General features: G+C 41.1%; 1 protein-coding gene across 2 annotated transcripts in view; it reads right to left on the reverse strand.

The window, feature by feature from the left end:
• The window catches only part of KAT6A (lysine acetyltransferase 6A), a 110266-nt gene extending 90405 nt beyond the window's left edge, over positions 1-19861 (reverse strand). For both annotated transcript variants that reach the window (XM_022571308.3, XM_022571307.3), the window contains exons 1-2: positions 19752-19861; positions 16317-17231 (exon numbers count right to left, since the gene is read on the reverse strand). In XM_022571308.3, the coding sequence (XP_022427016.1) occupies positions 16317-16916 (600 nt within the window). In that variant the 5' untranslated portion in view covers positions 16917-17231; positions 19752-19861. The remainder of the gene's footprint in view (positions 1-16316; positions 17232-19751) is intronic.
• Between the last annotated feature and the right edge of the window lie 556 nt (positions 19862-20417).

A 20417-nucleotide genomic window follows, 5' to 3' on the forward strand; every position in this document is an offset into this window, starting at 1 on the left:
TTTAAGACACAATCAGTCAAGAGTAAAGGGGCTTCCCTGGTGGCGCAGTGGTTTAGAATCCACCTGCCAATGCAGGGGACACAGGTTCGAGCCCTGGTCCGGGAAGATCCCACATGCTGCAGAGCAACTAAGCCCATGTGCCACACTATTGAGCCTGTGCTCTAGAGCCCGCGAGCAACTACTGAGCCCGCGTGCCACAGCTACTGAAGCCCACATGCCTAGAGCCTGTGCTCCACAACAAGAGAAGCCACCGCAATGAGAAGCCCGCACACCGCAATGAGAAGCCCGCACACCGCAATGAGGAGTAGCCCCCGCTCACTGCAACTAGAGAAAGCCTGCGTGCAGCAACGAAGACCCAACACTGCCAACAATAAATTAATTTTTTTAAGAAAAGAGTAAAGGAGAGATTCAGTCCTACAGAAACTTGCTGCTCAAGGTGTGTTCTGTGCAGCAGCGGAACTGTTGGGAGCTTGTTAGAAATGCAAAATCTCAGGCTTCAGCAAAGACGTAAAACTGCATTTTAACAAGATTCCCAGATGAAAATTTGAGAAGCAGTGCTATAAAAATAAAACATGGTGCTTAATTATATTGAAGTCCTTAGTTTGACTTCTGATATGGGCCAGGTTGCTTTGCATGGGGAGAAACAACAGCTCTAAGGCTTCATCATTACTCTAATCTTGAAATTCAAGATACAAAATACAGACTTATATTAACAACTTTAACAAAGGGGGTACTCTGCAGGGAGGGGGGTGGTGAGGGTTGTTGGTGTTTTGGTTGTTGTTTTTACTCGGGGAAGAGAGAGCTACTATTACTTAAAAAACAGGACCAAATGAGGGATTGTCAAATATTTTGCCTATTCCAAAAGAACATGACCAGAGAACATCCATCCTAACTTAAATGGATTACAGATATGTGAAAAATGCTTTTTAAGCTATTTATATGTCTGCTTCTATGTCCTGTTAAAATTGACATGTGTTCATGAAAACTTCAGTCTTTAAAGTATGATGGCAAGATTTTGTGGTTTAATAAATTGATTTGTTTGGTTTGGTGTTTGGTGTTTTACCGGAGAAAGGAGAGGAAAATCAGCACTATATCCTGCTGTTTATTTTTGAAAGTGAAGGCAAAAAAAAAAAAAAAAAAAAAAATCCCTGGAGCCATGACCTGCTCAGGCTTAAAACAATCCTTAGCAGGCAGCTGCTGCATGCATTGGGTGGTTACTTCTCTTCTACAGAAAAGGAACTGAAGCTCATGGAGGGCAAAGTAATTTAAAGATCAAACAACAAGTAATTGATGAGGTCAAGATAACGTACTCTTAAATATAAGCCCTAAACTAATCAGAAATAATGTTGTAATAATTCAGGAATACTTTAAACCACTGCACCAATTTACCAGAGTTTCAGTTTATCTCAACTCTGAATTCACAGTGCTTTTTTCTTTTGACACTCCACTAGCCTCTACCTTCTGGCACGTATACTATAACTATACAACCTTGGGCATATCACTAGACCTCTATGAGCCTTTGTTTCTTCTATAAAATAGACAGTCTTCCTTAAAATGTTGTTATGACCTAAATGTAACATCAAGCATATAATATTTATTCAAAATTATATAAGTTTTCAAATACAAGCACTTAAAAAGATTGACAAAGAAGGTCATACTAAATCATCTGCTCCTTGCCATCAGCAGAAAAGCGACAGGCTAAGATTTCTACTTGGGGGTGTTGTGGGAGCTGACTCCACGTGACAGAAACCTATCAGTATAAGCTGCTGCTCACAAGGGAGGTCCAGCAAAAAGACCTAGATACTTCTTAAAGCAACAAAGCAGCAGTTAAAAAAAATTTACGATGACCCCAAAAATTGTACATTTTCAAGTAATCAGGCTTAAGACAGCCTAACAGTAGAAATACAGATCAGAGGTTGTCTCTGGTCACTAGGTTGGAAGAGCTAACTCCAATGAAAGCAAAAGAATAGAGTCAAAAATGGATGATTATTCATTTATCAGACTGCCAAAGATCAAAAGGTTTGATAAACTGTGTTGCCAAGGGTGTAGGGAAACAACTATTCTGATACACTGTGGGTGAATCTCTATGGAGAGGAATTTAGAAATATCAAAATTACCAAGACACACTCTTCGCCCAATTATTCCACTTCTAGGAATTTGTAAGTAAAATAATGCACAAAGGAGGTTATTGAGTGCTATTTGTAGTCACAAAAAATTGGAAACAAATGTCCATCAGCAAGGGACTGGTTATATAAATTATGGCACACCCACATAAAGGAATACCACCAAACTTTACGTATTGATGTGGAACACACTTAAGATATGTCCTTAAGTAGAGAGGGGAAAAAAGGAGGGTGCACAACAGTATGTTAAGATATGCTACCAACTGTGAGAAAAAAATGTATATATAAAGTGACTGCTTACATACACACAGAATCTCCTTGGAAGGTAAAAAAGAAACGAAAGCCACTGACCGCTGCCCAGGAAGGGAACCGGTCGGCTAGGGAACCAGAGTCAGAAGAACACTTCTCGTGGAATACTCTTTCGTACGTTTGAAATGTTATGTACCCGTGAATGTATTACCTATTGGGAAAACACCATTGTTTACACTTTTAAAAATACTACAGGGGTAACAGAGAACAAATATTACCCCAAAGGAAGTGGCAAATGGTACTTTTCAGCTGAGGTGTCAAGCATTTGCAGAAAACGTCTGAACTCTCTCTCCTTTCAATCTATATTATTTTGAGAGGATAAATGGTTCAGCTTCTAAGTTTACTAGGAGACTTAATATTTAAAAAAATTTTTTAATCAACCTAATTTCTATCATTCCCCTTTCCAGTTTAAACCTGACAGTTTCCATTCAACAAACATTTTCTGAGCATATTACAATCTGTCAAGACCTGGATACAGGATTAATAACATGTATGACTTGATAAGTGGTTTAACAGATGTATGTAATAAATGCTGAAGAAGTACCCACTTTTTTTAATGCTTGTCATTTTCATGAACAAGAGGCAGCCTAATGCGGCTGAAAGAGTACTGGGCTTGAAAGGGACCTGGTTCTAGTTCTATTTATTCCCTTAACTAACCATACAATTCTGCATAAGCAAAACCTGGCCACCATAGCACTTGGACTGCCTACCTTACTACAAGTACTATGTCAAAAATAATATGTATGAAAGCAAAATTCTTTTTAATCTGTGCAACACTTCAGAGTATGTTATTACCACTCATACAAAGTTTGGGGGGAAAAGACTATTTCCCTTTCTCCTTCTCTAGCTTTCTTGGCTGAAGTTGAGTTCTCCGCGTAGCTGAAGTTATCAGAAACAAAATTGTGTATTTTTAACTTTCTTCACAGTTAGTAGATGATGGAGCCAACCCACCTGTAGAACATTCAGAGAGAGTAAAAGGTGAGTTTCTACTAAAACGTACATAGATAAAGTGGGTATTCAACAGCTATGAAAAAGGGAGCTTACATAGCACATTAACCAAGGCCTTGATGCGCTTACAATGGAGGGTAAATGAGAGCAACAAGAAGCCAAGGATGGCAGCAACAAGGGCAAAAAGGGCCAACACAGAGCGGGGCTACAGAAGTGACCGGTGGTGACTGTCATGCTGGCTGCCTTTCAGCCCTCCTCATGATATGCTTTGTCAATGTCCTAAATTTGAAGTTGCCTGCTTAAAATCTTGGCCTATTCTTATGCAGTGAAAGGAATGCTGTTTACCTCTGCTACCACCGATGTGTTACTCACTCTGAAGGATAATTCTTCAGATAAATTCTTTCTTCTACCATAAAAAGGCAAAAAAAAAAAAAAAAAAACCAGGAAGGAAGAAAGAAAAAAGATAAATGTATCCTGCTGGCTTGGAGGTTACCCTATCATACCTTTAATCAGCAGCTCAAAGAAAGCATGATATCAAATACAAAAGCTGCTTATAAAATACAGAAACATAAAATGCTAACTAAAGTTTACTAGGGAGAGTAGCGACTTCAAAACCAAAACCTAAAAGTTAAACATGTGACTTTTTTATTCGTATTCAATTAAACATTTATTATGGGCCCACAATGTTTTGCTTCTAGGTCTTTGTACATGCTGTTCCTTCTGCAGGAACCGCTCTCTTTCCCACCCCACCCATCTGCTTCCCCATTTTCTAACCTCTCACATGTGACTTCCTCTGAGAAGGCTTCCCTAACTTTCCCCACCCCCTCTTCTGGGTTTCCACAGCACTCTGTTTCAGCCCATCAGAGCACTTATCACTGTGTGTGTTAATTACAGGACTGTATCTTCTTCACTCAGGACGTAATCACTGTGCTGGTACCTGGAAGATGTTCCATAAATAACTTGCAAAGCACCAGACACTGCGTTATTAGATAGACAGGGTATAAAGATGAAAAACCAGATCCTAAGTTCACTATCAATACAGTGTAAAATGGGCTATGAAGGAGGGGTGTTCAGGATATCAGGGGCTTGAAGAGAGCTCTCTAAGTCAGCCTGGAAGCAGGATGGGTGACAAGGAAGAAATAAAGGATACGCCTAGGCTAAGTCTTCAAGGTTAAATAAGAGCTAACTGGTAAAGAAGAGAGAAAGGATTCCAGATGGGACGAAAACAAAGGAGCAAGAGAAAACAAGGTAGACCTGAGGAACTCCAAGTAGTCTGGAATGTGCAAACCTCAGCACGCATCAGAATCAATGGGGGGCTTATTAACATACAAATTGCTGGACCCCACCCCCAGTTTGTGATTCAGTAGGCATGGAATATGGCCCAAAAATACGCACTTCAAACAAGTTTTCCAGTGACATTACTGCTACTTCTGGTCCTAGGACCACACTTTGAGAATCACTGGTATAGTGAAACACAGAGGGCTCATGAAGCAGTAGCAGTAGACAATTTGGAGCAACATGGGAGGTAAAGTAGGGGGTTAAAAATCATATATATGATGCCACAGAATTTGGCACTGAAGGATCTTAAGCAGAGTTTATTTTAGAAAGATGGTAATACGTAACATTTACAGAGCACTAGACTTATGTGTAGCTCAATGCAATAGCTGCTAGTCATATGTGGCTATTTCACTTAAGTTACAATTAAATAAAAATTTAATTTAAGTTCTACAGTCAACCAGCCATACTTCATGAGCTCAAGAGCCACATATGGCTAGTGGCTACTGCTTTGAGTACAGGTATAAAACATTCCACCATCATACAAAGCTCTATTAGACAACACTGATGTACATTACATTAACCCGTTAAATCTTCACTACTTCATTATGAGAGAGGTACTGTATTATCCCCATTCTATAAAAAGAAACGTGGCAAAGAAAGATTAAGCAAATTACCCAAGGTCATAAGGCAAGTAGTACCAACATGGGATGCAAACCTGGATGGTCTGGTTCTTGAGCCTGTGTTCTTAACTGCTTCTTGATAAGATCATTCTTGGCAATAATGTGAACCAGAAGGAGATGATACTGGAGGAAGGAAAAACAGTGAGGAAGCTACTACACTTAAGTCAGGAGAGAAACAATGAGGACCTGCACCAAGAGAGCAGCAGCTAGAATGGAGAAAGGGCTCATTAATAGAGATGTTAAAGCAGTAGAAAAGACTGGGGATGGACTAGAACTGAATCCAAAAGAGGTGCAAGCGAGGCATAGAAGATGGCACCAAAGTTCCTGTTTTAGGAATCAGAGTCAATGGCAATGCCTCTCACCACAGTAAAAAATCAAAAGAGCAAGCTGAAGGAGGGTGATAAACTCCTTCTGGGTCATCATGAATTTGAAGTGACTGAGATAAGACACTACACTACACAGTGAGATATATAAGTCCAGAGCTCAAAAGAGAGATTTGGTTTAAGATATGAATTTAGAGTCATCAGTATAGAGAAGGTACGTCTGGAGATAACTCAGGAAGGTTAACACAATAAGTAGACAAAGAACAGAACCTTAGGGAATCCAACATGTAAGCTACAGGCAAAAGATAAAAAGTCAGTAAACTGAAAATGAATCACCAGAAAGATGGGAGGAGTGGGGGAAGACCTAGGAAAGAATTATCCCAGAGGTCAAGGGAAGAGAGAAGAGTAAACACATGCTAAGTGCTGCTGAGAGGTCAGGTAAGATAAAGACTGAAAACTGTCCACAAGAGCTGTTTCAGACAGTGTTAGGGCCAAAGGCCAGATTGCAACAGATCTGGAACAACTGTAGACTTTTTTCCAAGAAATTTCAAAACGAAGGAAAGGAGACAGGGTACAGATGGAGAGAAGAATCTGGAGCAGTGTTGCGTCTATTCTGACTTGATGGGAAAGACTTCTCCATGCTAAGGGGCAAAGAGTGAAAAGACTGGAACACTTGATGGAAAGAAAAGGATCCTGCACATAAACAGAGATATTACCCCTAGACGCTTCTTTCACGTCCTCTGAAGGGGTAGTAAAGGGGGTAAAAGTAAGTACAAATATATTCAGGGTAGTGTGGGAAGGGTAAAGCTGGATGAGCTCATATGGTCAGAGAGATTCTCTTCTCTCTATGAAGCAGAATACAGGAGTATCTGCTGAAAATGAGAGAGGCAAAAGGGTTGGAGGGAATATTGAACTGCTGCAGAGAAAACAGACTACAGACACAGACGTACATCCCCAAGCAGAAGACAGAGCTGAGATTTGAGGCCACAAACTTGCAAGTGGCACCCTACCAGTGGGTTTGTGCCATTTTCTTCAAAATGATCGAGTCTCACAGAGGAGCAGGGAGAGGATGGTTGGCTTAATTTCAAGGTTGGGGTTTGCCAATTAGATGCAGGAGTAAAGTGAGTAACTGCAATGATAAACCGTAAGGCCATGCAATTAGAAGAAAAGCATTCATGGGGGGATAGGAGGGGCGTCAGAATCACACAGGGGACCTTCTTTGAACTACATTCCCTATGGGAAACCTTGATGAGATAAAAGAGCAGGTGCAGCAAGAGTGAAAAGAGAAAAGTGGAAAATTAAGGCAGTTATGGTCACGGAGTAGAACAAAATTCTGTTTCCAGAGGTACCCTGTCCTGGGTTCAAAGTGCGTTCATGAGAGTAGGTATGAAATGTGCTGTTTCCTGTATCTGAATTTCAATCCCTAGGCAATTCTGTCCCCTGACTCCCTCAGCCAGTTCCCACCACAGGACATGTTGGTTCGAAGCGCTAGAGCAGGGGTTCTCAACCCTAGTTGCATATCAGATGCACATGGAGACTTCAACAAACAAACAAATAAACAAACTGAAATCTGGGCCCCACTGTTGGAGTCTAATTGGCTTGGTGGTTATTTTTTAAGGCTCCTCAGGTAATTCTAAAGTGGATTTAGTGTCGAGAACCACTGCTTTAGAAAGAACAGGACTTTAGCTTTATGTTAGAGAATTAAAGGAAAACAGACTGGCATGAGAAGAAATGAAATAACTAAAGCAGGAAAATGGTGAAAGAGGATCTAAACCCTACGTCAGATATTTAAAGATGTCCTGAATAGAAAAGTTAGGAAACTATTAAAACACAGCATCATACTCAACACACACCCAAAAATGTAATAATGTTTCCAAGAGTTCTGTTATAGGTTCTAGAAAACTCAGGAGGTAAATGCTTCGCTGTAGCCAATGACTAAGAAAAAAGACAAACCTGCACTGTGCTAAGCAGAAAGAACTGAAAACCAACACTGAACAAGAGCTCTCTAGGTCAACTACGGTTCACAACTCCCTGGAGGAAAAGGCAGCCTACAGTAAAAGCACGGTAATAATCTCACGTACATGGACTCTACCTCTTCTGCACAAAAGGTAAAGGAATCAGCTGTCTTCTTTCACATATACAAAGGTTTTAAGTTTTTTAGTCTGCCTGATTGTCTTTCTACAGCACTTTCTCCTTAACAAGTTTTACCAATAATCTTAAAACCACCTACTGCAAATCTAAATGCTACACTCCTATAATCTCTATGCTTAATTTAACCCTAAACCAAATAGTGCCATACTACTCTATCCAATTATTTTATAACTGTCCCCAATCTTAACCTTTATTTGCCACTTCCTAGTCTATTTGCTAAGTTTTACAACAAAGTAAAAGTTAAAAGTAATGCAGAGATGAACGGTTAGTCATAAAGACCAAAAAAGACAAACATGACCTGTTGTCTGTTGCCTTCCCTGTAAGGTTTGTTTACTGGTATTAACAAACTCACCCAGAACCAAGATACTATGTATACATAACAATGAGTGATGAACTGTACACTCCTAGGCCACCCATATTTAATGCCTTTAATGAGAATTACTTCATTAATTAATATAAAGGCTTGTACCTTTCTATCTCCGTCTTAAATATTTAAAGTTGAAACCAATTACCCAAATCACGCGGACATCATGAGTTGTAGACTTTCTGAAAATTAGACTTAACTGGAAGTGGACATTTTTTTCAAAACTCAAGGAGTACTTTATCTCCCAGCATTAGGGTAGTTTAACATGTTCTCCTAATATTTAGCTAAAACAGAAGAAAACTTTCTAATTCCTCTAGTTTGGGTCATAAGAAAGCAGTCTTTTCCAAAAACAAAACAAAACAAAAAACTGTTTCGACTTTCTGGAGTCTTCAAACACTGAAACAAGCAGATTTACATATTTGTGGTTTACAAAAACCACCAAAATTCTCTACACCAGGGTTCATCCTATGGTTTCCATTAAGGAAGAGATTTCTAACAATGTTATTTTATACTCGTTGCTCTCTAAAACTGTAAGACAGTACTACAGCCTAACGAAAAAAGCACAGAACCGAGAAGGGCCCGACCACTTCTCCCAGACGCAATTAACTTGCTGTGGGGCATTAAGCAAGACACTCAAATCTCTCTGACCCTCAGTTTCTCTATTTGTGAAATAAGATTAGAATCATTTTTATCCAAGATTGCTACTGGCTACAAGTTCTACAAAATGGAGATGATTCTACCCTTTATTTTTTCTAAGAATGTATCTATGCTTTGTAAGAATAATCCAAAATAAAAATTACATACCTTAATAAAAATGTACACTTTAATATAAAATATTAACATAAAACATATAAAATATAAATAAATATATAAAAGATACTGTAATCAAAAAATATACCTTACTCAACACTACAGCCAGACTTATTTTTTCTTAGCAGGTCTTTTTCTTTAATTGCTAGCAGTTAAAAACTATTTTGACCCAGAATGGCATTCTGCAAATCTAAATGCTACACTCCTATAATCTCTATGCTTAATTTCAACCCTAAACCAAATAGGGCCATACTACGAACTGTTTCTTCACCTGTTCCTTAATAAAGTTGAAAGTAATTCTTTTGACTTGAATTTACAGAGTTATGTACAGTGCTGATGAAAGCCATCTGTTGGGAACTTTGACTTTCCTGTCAAAAGGAGAAAACCAGAAGAAACAGCCTAGATTTTCCTGGGAACCAGCTGCAGCTGAATGAGTCCTAATCCTACTCCAGCTGGGAAAAGCAGAAGGGTGAAGTGGCTACTGGCTTAATTCATCTGCTGCAGATTCTTTATGAACTGACTCCACCCCTGAGTAGCCAACTGGTAAACAACTTTACCAGACTGAGGCTCTTAATTAATCCCTATATGTAACATTTACTTGGTTCTTTAAAAAATTTCAAATCAGAGCATGAAAAGTATTCAATATTATAATTTTAAAAAACATTTCCCAGTTCACTAGAAACAACATTTTTAACTCTAGCTTAACCAGCAAACTTGGCACCCAGATTCAGTCCTCTCACATATCTAAGAAACACGTCAGTATAAATATACTTTATCCAGTATTCTAAATAGAAAGGGAAGAAATATCTGTGAAGGAGATTCTTACAACCTCAAGAAACCTGGAATGATACAATATTTCTTTCCCCAGATTCATCGCACAGTTCCTGTTATCTATTTGCTTTCATAGTATTAACAGTTAAGTACAATGTAAAAAAGTGCTGGCCCATGTGTCCGAATGAACTGAATAAAAAACAGGCAGCAGAATAAGAAAATAATGTATTTTGCATATATTTATTTTCCATTTGGCATTTTATAAGAAGCCATAATAAAAACTTGTATTATTAAATAGCTATTATATAAATATATCATGCCTATAAAACTTAACCATGTAAAGTTCTTTTGAGACTTCAATAAGAAAGTACTCAGAACAGTGCCCAACACACTGTTAGGCCTTAACAAATGTTAGCTATTAATAGGTTTCTACAAGCAACTGCTTACATTCCCTTGGCCTCCTGATACAGGATAAAGAAAGAGGTTAGAAGCAATTTGTAGTACTATCTGATGTCTTCGTTAATTTCTTCCCTTTATTTCATCAATTTACAAGAAGTTAGCCCAAGAAAGAGTAAAGTGTTAGCAACTGTAACTCTAAGAAAAATGTTTAGGTTGTGTGCACTGGCTGGGTACAGAAGTTTGATCAGCAATGGCTAAATCAAAGGTTGCTTTAGTAGCTCAAGTTTTCTTTCAGGGTGTGTCATGGACTGAAAACTACCAAAGCACACATAGCTCAAAGGCTAACTAGAAGACCAAAAAAGTATCTGTACAGGGACTTCCCTGGTGGCGCAGTGGTTAAGAATCCGCCTGCCAATGCAGGGGACATGGGTTCGAGCCCTGGTCCAGGAAGATCCCACATGCCGCGGAGCAACTAAGCCCATGCGCCACAACTACTGAAGCCTGCGTGCCTAGAGCCTGTGCCCTGCAACAAGAGAAGCCACCGCAATGAGAAGCCCGCACACCACAACGAAGAGTAGCCCCCGCTCGCCGCAACTAGAGCCTGCATGCAGCAATGAAAACCCAACACAGCCAAAAATAAAATTTTTTAAAATATCTGTACAATTGATTGTATTTAAATAAATATTGCATTACAAACATATCTCTGCCTGAGTTATTTTTAAATTTCTGTTTTGTTTTTTTTTTTAAATAGGACAAGTCTGCTGAGACGAAGTCAGTTTATATTAACCACGTTTATATTTAATCCACCTCAATGACTTGTTAGTAACAAATTTTTATTTCTAGCCAGTTTCTCCTCAGGACCCAGGATATTTAAGAGTCACCAAAAAATGGTATAAACAATGATGTAAGAAATGTACAATTACTGTAATTATAATTAATGTAATTAATTATAATGTAAGAAAATATAACTATTGAGATCAATCAGTTGCAAACTCGGTGACATTACAAAATCTACAATATTCATGTCGCTGTATCCTTGCCATTACTTGAAAAATAAAGTCAACTACATGAGGTTAGGACAATTTTCACTAAAATAATCCTTCTTCACTTAAAGACTGATACAGTTGGCATTATCCTCCATTCCTTCCCCCATGATGTAAGAATTAAAACTTGCAACTTAAAAAGTTTCCCAATAATTTTACTATGAAATACACTTCCTTGCATGCTCTCATAAGGATTTTTAAATTGAGAACTTCTTCCACTTTTTACTACTATGTATCTCTTCTCAACTTTTCTGTAGCACCTTTGCTTTGCAGTTTTTTGGTGTGCCTGTGTTTTTTTTTTTAAATAGACAATCATTCTGCCAAGCAGTCAACACACCCCTGAATTTAATAGCATGGACAATTACTATAAAGTATGATAGCAACAAAATATCTGAAAACAACATTACCAAGCTTACATTTATAAACAATTTTATCATATCACTGTTCTAACACATAACATGTGAAACAATTTTACAATAAATGCCATTTCCAAATAGCTAAATCAAAACTATCATTCTTAACTCTCGTAACCTGAAAACATACTTCCATTCTAATCAGCATCTCTACATCAAATACCAAAGTTCCTGTCAAAGCCCCTTTTATTCTATGAATTTAAAATGCCCAGTTCCAGTAACACAAAATAATCTGGACTGCACTAAGAGTTTACTGAATTGTGATATAACTTATATTAGAAGGCTAGTATTTATCACTTGATCTTTCTGCTCCAAGTCACCTAAATAATAACATTAATAACCTAATGGGTAATAAGCTAAACAATAACATTAGTTGACAATATCTTCTCTTCCTTTCCCAAGTGGAATGCTTCAGCAAAATATAATTCTGTTCCACAATACTCCACAGACTAACAACACTTTCCTGATGTGGCTGATTACCGTAAGCGTATAGTTTTCTGTACTAGTAATATGGAACATAAGCTTTAGATATTCAAGTAAATTATTCTTTGTGTAAAATGAACCCAGAAATTTGAAATGAAGGTGAAAATTACGCCTGAAAGGGAAATGGAGACTCAGTGTCCAAAGTAATTCTTTTAATGGACCATTAGAATCTCAAATAATTAGCCTCACCCAAGAAACATCTCATTCTTTCTCAGAGATTCACAATACCTAATTGTTACCAAAAATATATATATATAGTGAATGCAAAAAACTAAGTTATATTTCATAAGCTAAACAAACGTTGCAAAAAAGTTATTTCACATTTCTATGCCTTAATCCCCAACAGGACCTAAACCCTAAATGCACTGTTCATGGTAGACGCCTAAATGCTTACTGAATAAATAATGAATAAATGAAGTAAATGAACAAATTATCTTACAGTAATATCTGTATTTCAAAAAAAAGAGAAATTTGCAAGGAGGACATTGTTATTTAAGCTAGTTACACACTATCACCCTCACCCATATCCCATAATTCAAGGGAAAGCAACATTTTGTCCCAAATGAAAGCACTCTATTACAGCCATGCAACCAATCCCAAACTACAAATCAGAAGACTTCAGTGACATCTGAAAGGAAAATGAAACACAGAAAATATCTTTAAGAAAAAAAAAAAGTCATGTAGACCAAACTGTCTTTTTAATTTATGGACCTCAGGTATACAAAACTAGATTATTCATAATCTCTGGTTTCTGATACGTTCTTAGTGCTGGTTCAAAGTCAATTTTAGAATTCATTCTATGACAGAAAGAGAAAAAAGGGACGCAGTCAGTGAAATGGGAACGGGGGGGGGGGGCGGGGGGGCGGGACATGTCCTTTTATAATCAGAGAATGTGCCTTGAAGTTAACACCAAGAACATTTACAATTGTGTACTTGAATGCGGTGACAGGCATTATACCCAACAACTCCCAAGAGGCAGTAGGTATCGCTGTCACAAAGACTCTGGAGCCAGAATGCCCAAGTTCAAAACCTAGCTCTGTCACCTAATACCTCTGTGACTCGGACAAGTTACTGAACCTCTTTTACGCCTCAGTTTCTCCATCTGTAAAACAACAGTACCTATCTCATTGAGTTATTTGAGGATTAAATGAGTTAATATATGCCTGGCTGTAAAGTAACATCTGGCATATAGTATAAATACATCATTAAGTTAAATAAACTCACCATAAACTACAACAACCTAAAGTTAGTACAGCAAATCTCCCTTATAACATGGATAAAACTTTTAAATCACAGTATCTCCAGATTCTCCATCAAGTGAAAACACACTTAAGTTCAAGTGTCTTCACAAAAACTCTTAAAAATATTTCTGTACAGCTATCTCACCAAAAACAGCAAAACAAAAACCACTCAGTGGCTGAAAAGTTAATGTACAGTTCCTTCCAAAGGTTAATAATCACAATAAAAGTTAGAACCGTATAGAAAAAAGAAAAACGTACTCAGGCTGCTCCATTAGTCCCTGAACTTCATCTCTCACCCACACCTGAGCAGACCAGTAGGTACACATGCACTCCAGAGCAGGTAAGGCCACCACAGCTCCAAGCAGAGCACCTGGCCCACAGTAAGTGCTCAGTAACTATTTGCTGAATTAATTAATGCCCTAAAAGTGAAACTACTTCTAGCCTACACTTTCCTTTCTCCACCCCTGTCAAATATAATCTGGATAATTTTTTTAAAGAATATCTAGGTTTTCATAACAGCAAATCAATCAATTCCAAATGGGGAATGATTGGACAGTTTTGGTTTTTTTTTAAAAAAGAGGAAAGTAGTTAAATACAACAAAAGGAACAAATGTAATCTGTTCATAGGAGGAATAATTCCTTGCCCTAGAGTTTACTGTATTATGATTTTTAATGTGAGCTTTTCATATCTTTGGGGAAAGTCATGCACAAAACTTAACCACTGAAAATAAGACTCCATTCAAAAATATATAACAGATCTCATCAACTCTAATTTTGTGGATACTATCATAAGTTTGTTTCCCAATTAGACCAGTACAAATATACAAAAGTCTACTCAACGAAACACAACTTTTCCAAGTTTAGTTACTTTGGTTAACAATACTGTATATTAAAGTTATATAAACCGAAGAGATGTTCCTAACCAAAGCAAGCCAGCAGATCTCTACTGGATTAAACATTTTTTTAATGCAAACGTCTCAGGCTCAGCTGCAAAATAAGGATTGCTGGATTAGATGGTTCTTAAAAGTCCCTTTCAAAAGTAAAATCCTAGCGGGACCTCCCCAGACACGGGTTCGAGCCCTGGTCTGGGAAGATGTCACATGCCACGGAGCAACTAAGCCCGTGTGCCACAACTACTACTGAGCCTGCGCTCTAGAGCCTGCGAGCTACAACTACTGAGCCAGTGAGCCACAACTACTGAAGCCCGCGTGCCTAGAGCCCGTGCTCCACAACAAGAGAAGCCACCATAATGAGAAGCCTGCGCACCGCAACCAAGAGTAGCCCCCACTCGCCGCAACTAGAGAAAGCCCACGTGCAGCAACGAAGAGCCAACACAGCCAAAAATAAATAAATAAAATTAAAAAAAAAAAAAGTAAAATCCTAGGGTGACAGGACTCAGTTTAGTCCTACACTGTACTATATTGACTAACTTTAAAAAATATGCACTACTGACATTTTATGTATGGCTACTATTTTTAAAAATTAAAATATCTAATTCAAGCAAGGGAAATTATAATAAACACAAGCACCCAGGTGTTCTAACAAAAATTTATAATACCCAATTCACAGATATGACACTGAATTCATTCTAAACTTTAAATTATTTCCTGTTTCCACGCACTAAACCTGTAGACACCTGATAACAGTTGTTGGAATCCTTGTATTTCATTTCAGCCATGTGATCAAGAAACAGTTCTTACAGATAAGTCCTTACAGCACTGAACTGCAGAATAAAGTATTTCAGTTACTTGTCCACCTTGAATTTTCAATACTATACCCTTAATAAATGCTCCAATGATACAGAACCATGTTATGAATGGGACTGCCTATTAATCCATGACTCCATCAGAATCATTTTAAGGGTAGTAACAGTAAGATAATGCTTCTATTTCAAAGTTCACAGGGAAAACTGAACCTTAAAATAGATCTCTAACACCTGCATCCAAAAAAAAAAAAAAACCTGTTCATTTTCAGTTGCTATTTAAACAAAAATCTACTGGTGGGTTACTAACTGCAATGAATTTAGATCAAATCTCAAATATTTTAAAATACATTCAGTGCCAACTTTAGAATCTTAACACCCTAGAAGTAGCCTCCATGATCTTAAGCAATGACGATGATGTTACTGGTGTACAGTAAGGTGTGCAACAACTTAAAGTACAGCCACTCCCCACAGAACCACAATTCAGAACACCTGAAATAAATTCACAGCTAAGACACCAGGTCAACGTACAAAGGAGCTGCTAACAAAACTCTCCTCATCCTCAAATATCTATTTAAGGGCCAAGATTGACTGTTAAGAAGACATACTTTCAACGGTACAAAATAATGGCATAAAACACACAGCACAGTAAAGTATACCATTTGAGTATCAAGACTCCGGACTCCCCAGAACTCTAGGAACATAGGCTACTGTATTCCTGATGCATGCAGTTACACCTGTCGTAAATAATAATGTTTAGGACTTCATCATATGCAAAAAAATAAAGCATGACCAAAAGTTAGAATACAAAGAGCAAAAATAAGAATTGCTAAATCTGCTTAGCCACTACTATGGTCAGGATAATCGGTCTCATTCCTGTCTAGTAATCGGCATCAAAACGGAAAAAAGAAAGAAGACAGGTTCTTAGAGTCTCCAGCATTTGGCTGCTCATCAACTTCAGCAATAAAGTATTATAAGAACTTTTATGTAACAGGTTTAAAGTTGTGTGCTACTTTTTAATTCTAATCTAGGTATGTTCTTTTAGGCAGAGCAATACTCTACACTTTGAATCTTAGGCATCAAATATGTCAAAGTTTCAGAACAATTAGCATCTACTGAGTTCTCACACCTAGAATTCACCAATAAAAAACAGGAGGTGATTATTCCACAAAAGGCCCCAAACACCAACGGTAACTTCTATTCAACTTCCTAGAAATGTGGCTTTGTAGCATGCTGTATCATCAGCTCTGCGAACACTGATGCATAGGCCATTCTTACCTTATCCTTTTCATGTGGAAGGAGTGACACTGGAGGTAAAGAAGAAAGAGACTCACAACTCTCTTTCCCATCCACATTGGTTGCTTTAGTGTTGAGCCGATAAAGAGGTCCATCTTTAAGGAGTCTGCCGTGGCCAACGGCGCGTTTAATAGCCAATCGTAACTGCTGGTGAAAGCCAGAGGCAGCACCGCCTCCAAACAATGCAGACACATCCTTCTGACCTTTCAAAAAACGTTCAATGCTTTTCAAAGTTGAGCCACCGGACTCTGCCAAGCCCTCGACTGCCCGCTTGATCAGTTTATTCCAGTCTACATTTTGTTTATTATCCACTTTTCCATGGTTTCGAGGTTTAGGAAGTGCTATTCGCCCAGGATTATCAGGATCTTTATAGGAATTGAGTCCTTTATTTGAGACTTTCAAAATTGTTCCATCTTTGACACTCAACTCCAATTGTTCTAAAACAGTTTTACGATCCAAGCCATGGGATGAAGACACTGCATTGCATATCCTTTCTTCTGAAGGACGCTGTTTTTGCTTCTTCACTTTTTTGATGGCCTCCAAAATCCACTCCGTATACAGCGGGTTGGCGAGTTTTACCATGGTGAAGGATTCTGTATATCCATAGAGTCGTTATCCCTTATCCTGATGCTGAGTAAGTTTTACACCATGGAAAACAACATTCCCGGAGGCTGGGAACCAGTTAACCATAGCATACAAGTTTTCTGGCCTGAGTCCTTCCTCCTTTCACAAAACAGAGTGCCTCCCCACTTTTACTTTAGAAACCAAAACAACCTGTTATCTGAAATATCTTCAAACTTCTCAACAAACTTCTCAATAGCACCACACATGGGTCTGTTCATAAAGTTGTAAGAACTCAAGAATCTCATTCCCAGCAGAAAAATGTGCATCTTATGCCTGGAAAACAATTAAAACAAGGTCAGTTTCCTATCAAGGCCCATTTTATAAATACACTGGAACTGAAACATCCTAGTCTTTAAAGCACTCAAAACAGTGTTCACTGAGCACCTGTAGGAGTTTGATCATGTTTCTATCAACATTCCAAAACGATCATGTATGTAAACCACTGGAAAAACGAAGAAAAGGAAAAAAAGATTAAAAATTAGGATACAATGAGGAAACAAGACGAGATGCACTGTGAATGACCTTAGGCTACAACTAACCAGAGGGGTGCTGGCTATTCTGCCCTCCACAATCTCTGCTCACCAGTCTATGAATTGAAACTCTTCCTTGACATCTTTCTCCAAGAAACTATTCAGCACTTCAACAAGTATCTAGATTAGCAGAAAGAATCCTGCAATTAAAGTAAGAGTGAAACTTTCATCTTTCAAAATTCCAGACATTCAGACTGGATGAAAACAGTCAATAAGATGGACAGAAAACCATTGAGAAAATTTTAACTATTGCATATAGTAAAAGAAACAAATACAATTTCCACAAACCAAGTTCACATTTTAAGTATGATATTACTTTCAACATTCCAAGTGGAAACAAAATTAACATTCTGAAAATAGTCAAGTGCGAAAAGTGTTCAAAGAATTTTTTTAAATTCCAATTTCCTTCAAATTTTAGGAATCACATGCTGATAAGCTTCTCCTAGTAACAGTCAATATACTGGAGAGAGTCCAACAACTGTCAAAATGTTCATAACCAATCTACAGACACAGCAACTAGAAATGAGAATGGCCCAGAATCACTGGGTTCAAATGTACACACTACATATCAAATGTACAGCACAGGAAAAAAATGTATTGCCTGTCTGTAGTCTAAAGAGAAGACGACCTCTAAAGACTCAAGATTGCTGTCCTGAAATGAACATCAATGAATAAGACACCAACGTATACGTATACACACACACATCTATGTATGTACACACACACACATACGTTGCCTCTCCAGGATCAAAGTCAGTATTCTTTCAGACAAAAGAATCTGGCAGATACAAATCTTTTTGAAAATCACCAAAATAATGAATTCCGAATCTAATAACTTCTTTGCTTCCAAAAATAAATTTACCTTTACCTAAATGTTTTTTAGAACTCCTCGTACTCTGAGGAGCACTTTACAACATAAACATCCTAGAAAAATGGCTCCCACAGTAATCATTCTTCCGAGTGCCTCTAAAATCAAAAGGAAAACTAACAGATATGAAGAAACTGATAGTATTACTAACTCTGATAAGAAAGAAAAGGCTGAAGGAAACACGCAAACCTGAGCCAAGACTTCTTTTCTAAATTAGCTTACTGAAAAGCAGTCCCCCGAGGGAAGAACTCAGCTTCACCGTGGTGAGAGTCTCGAGAGGACAGAAATCATGGTACTACTCGGAGTGGGTGCATTACGGAGGCATTAACGCTACAATGAAATGAGAGGCTTCAGCCCGAGTTGCAGACGCTGAGCCCGTCCTGGCTGCTTAACCTCGCAGGTGAGAGAACGAAGGACAGTCACCCGCGGTCTCTCGGGCCGGGCTGCGCACGGGTCTTCAGGTCTTCAGCAAGCGAAGCGCCTGCAGACCTGAGCTTTAACTCCAGGAAAGTACCCCGGCGGCCGGAGAGAAAGTGCAGCTCGCCTCCGGCAGTCCTTCCCCGACCTCCATCCCCCCCACCTCCCAGCGAACGCCTCTTCGCGCTCTATTTTTAAAGGGAGAGAAACTTCAGAAACTTGCAACGGCACCAGCCCGCGGCTTGCCGACGGGGAGTCGGCGGCTCCCACCGGACGGGAACGGAACCCGAGGACAAAGTTAACAATGAAATCACGTGAAACAGTTGAGAGCCGCACATCTGCGCTCCCAGCTTCGCCGAAGCCGCGGCCGCCCGGAGGCCGGTCCCGTGCGGCGGGGCGCGGGCGGGCCTGGCGGCTCCGCGCTGACAGGCGCCCGCCGCCCCCGGCGCCGGGGCTGACAGCCCGGCGCACACGCCGCCGCACGTGCGCCCTCCGCACCACAACACGGCCGCCTGTCACCCCGCGCCGCGCGGCCGCAGGGACCGAGTGCGAGCGCCGGGAGCGCGGGCGCAGGGGCCGGGCGGCGGGCGCAGGAGCCAGGCCGGTGGGCGCGCCCCGAGGGAGAGCCGGCCGCCTGCACGGCCCGCCCGCGGCTTCGCGGCCTGGGCCACCGCCGCCGCCTCCTCCCGGCTGCCCGCTCCCCGGCTCCCCGGCCGAGCCCGGCCCGGGCCGCCGGCGGCGGCGCGCGGGCCGCGGGGCGGGGGAGCCGGGAGCCGGGCGCCGGGCGCCGGCCGGGCGCGAGGGGGCGGCCGCGGCGCCCCAGCCCGAGGCCTGGCGCAGAGCAGCGGGAGGCGGCGCAGGCCGCGGCGGGGCCTGCAGCGGCCACCGGCCCCGCGAAGCGGCGAGGCGGGTCCAGGAGCGGCTCAGCCTCGGGCTTGACGGCCGGGGGCGGCCGGGGGCGGCCCCTCGACTACTTACCGGGGGAGAAGAGCGCCGGGTAAGCGGGGCCCCGGGCCGGACCGCGGAGATGCCCCAAACTGACACGGCCGCCATCTTGGAGACAGTGAGCTCCGGCCGGGGGGAGGGGAGGCGAGGCGGTGGAACAGCCGCGGGGGGAGGGGAAGCGTCGCGAGGGAACGGCTGCCTGGGGGAGGGCGCGGGAACAGCCCGAGAGCTAGGCGAGCGGGAGGGGGAGGAAGGGGCAGCGCGGGAGGAGGACGGCCGAGGAGCGGGAAGAGCTGGGCCGAGAGCCGGGAAAGGCCGGAGGGCGGGGCGGGGCAGGAGGGAAGAGCCGGCCGGGCGGATCACGTGGGGCCGGTACAAAAGGCCAAAGCCAAAGCGGGAGGAGGACTGGAGGAGGCCGGCGGCCGGGGGCGCCTGCTCGCCCCTCTAGCGCGGTTGGGCCGGGCCGATAGCCGGGGCAGGAGGTGCTGTGTCCCCACTGCACAGCTGGGGAAGCAGAGGGTCGCGCCGGGGTGGGGAGGCATCGGTGCGGCGCGGAAATCCGGTAGGATCTGAACTCTGATGGCGCCTGTGTTTACCGTCACCGAGCCTCCCTCCGCACCGCGGTGCCCGCGCCCCGCTCCCACGGCGACTCCCCGGAACCGGGTCGGGAGCTGGAGCGGAGGGCGGGGAGAAGGCCGC

This window comes from Delphinapterus leucas, chromosome 21 (assembly GCF_059928025.1).
Source record: "Delphinapterus leucas isolate spDelLeu-1000000601 "Yukka" chromosome 21, BTC_Dleu_Yukka2, whole genome shotgun sequence".
Classification (NCBI taxonomy): domain Eukaryota; kingdom Metazoa; phylum Chordata; class Mammalia; order Artiodactyla; family Monodontidae; genus Delphinapterus; species Delphinapterus leucas.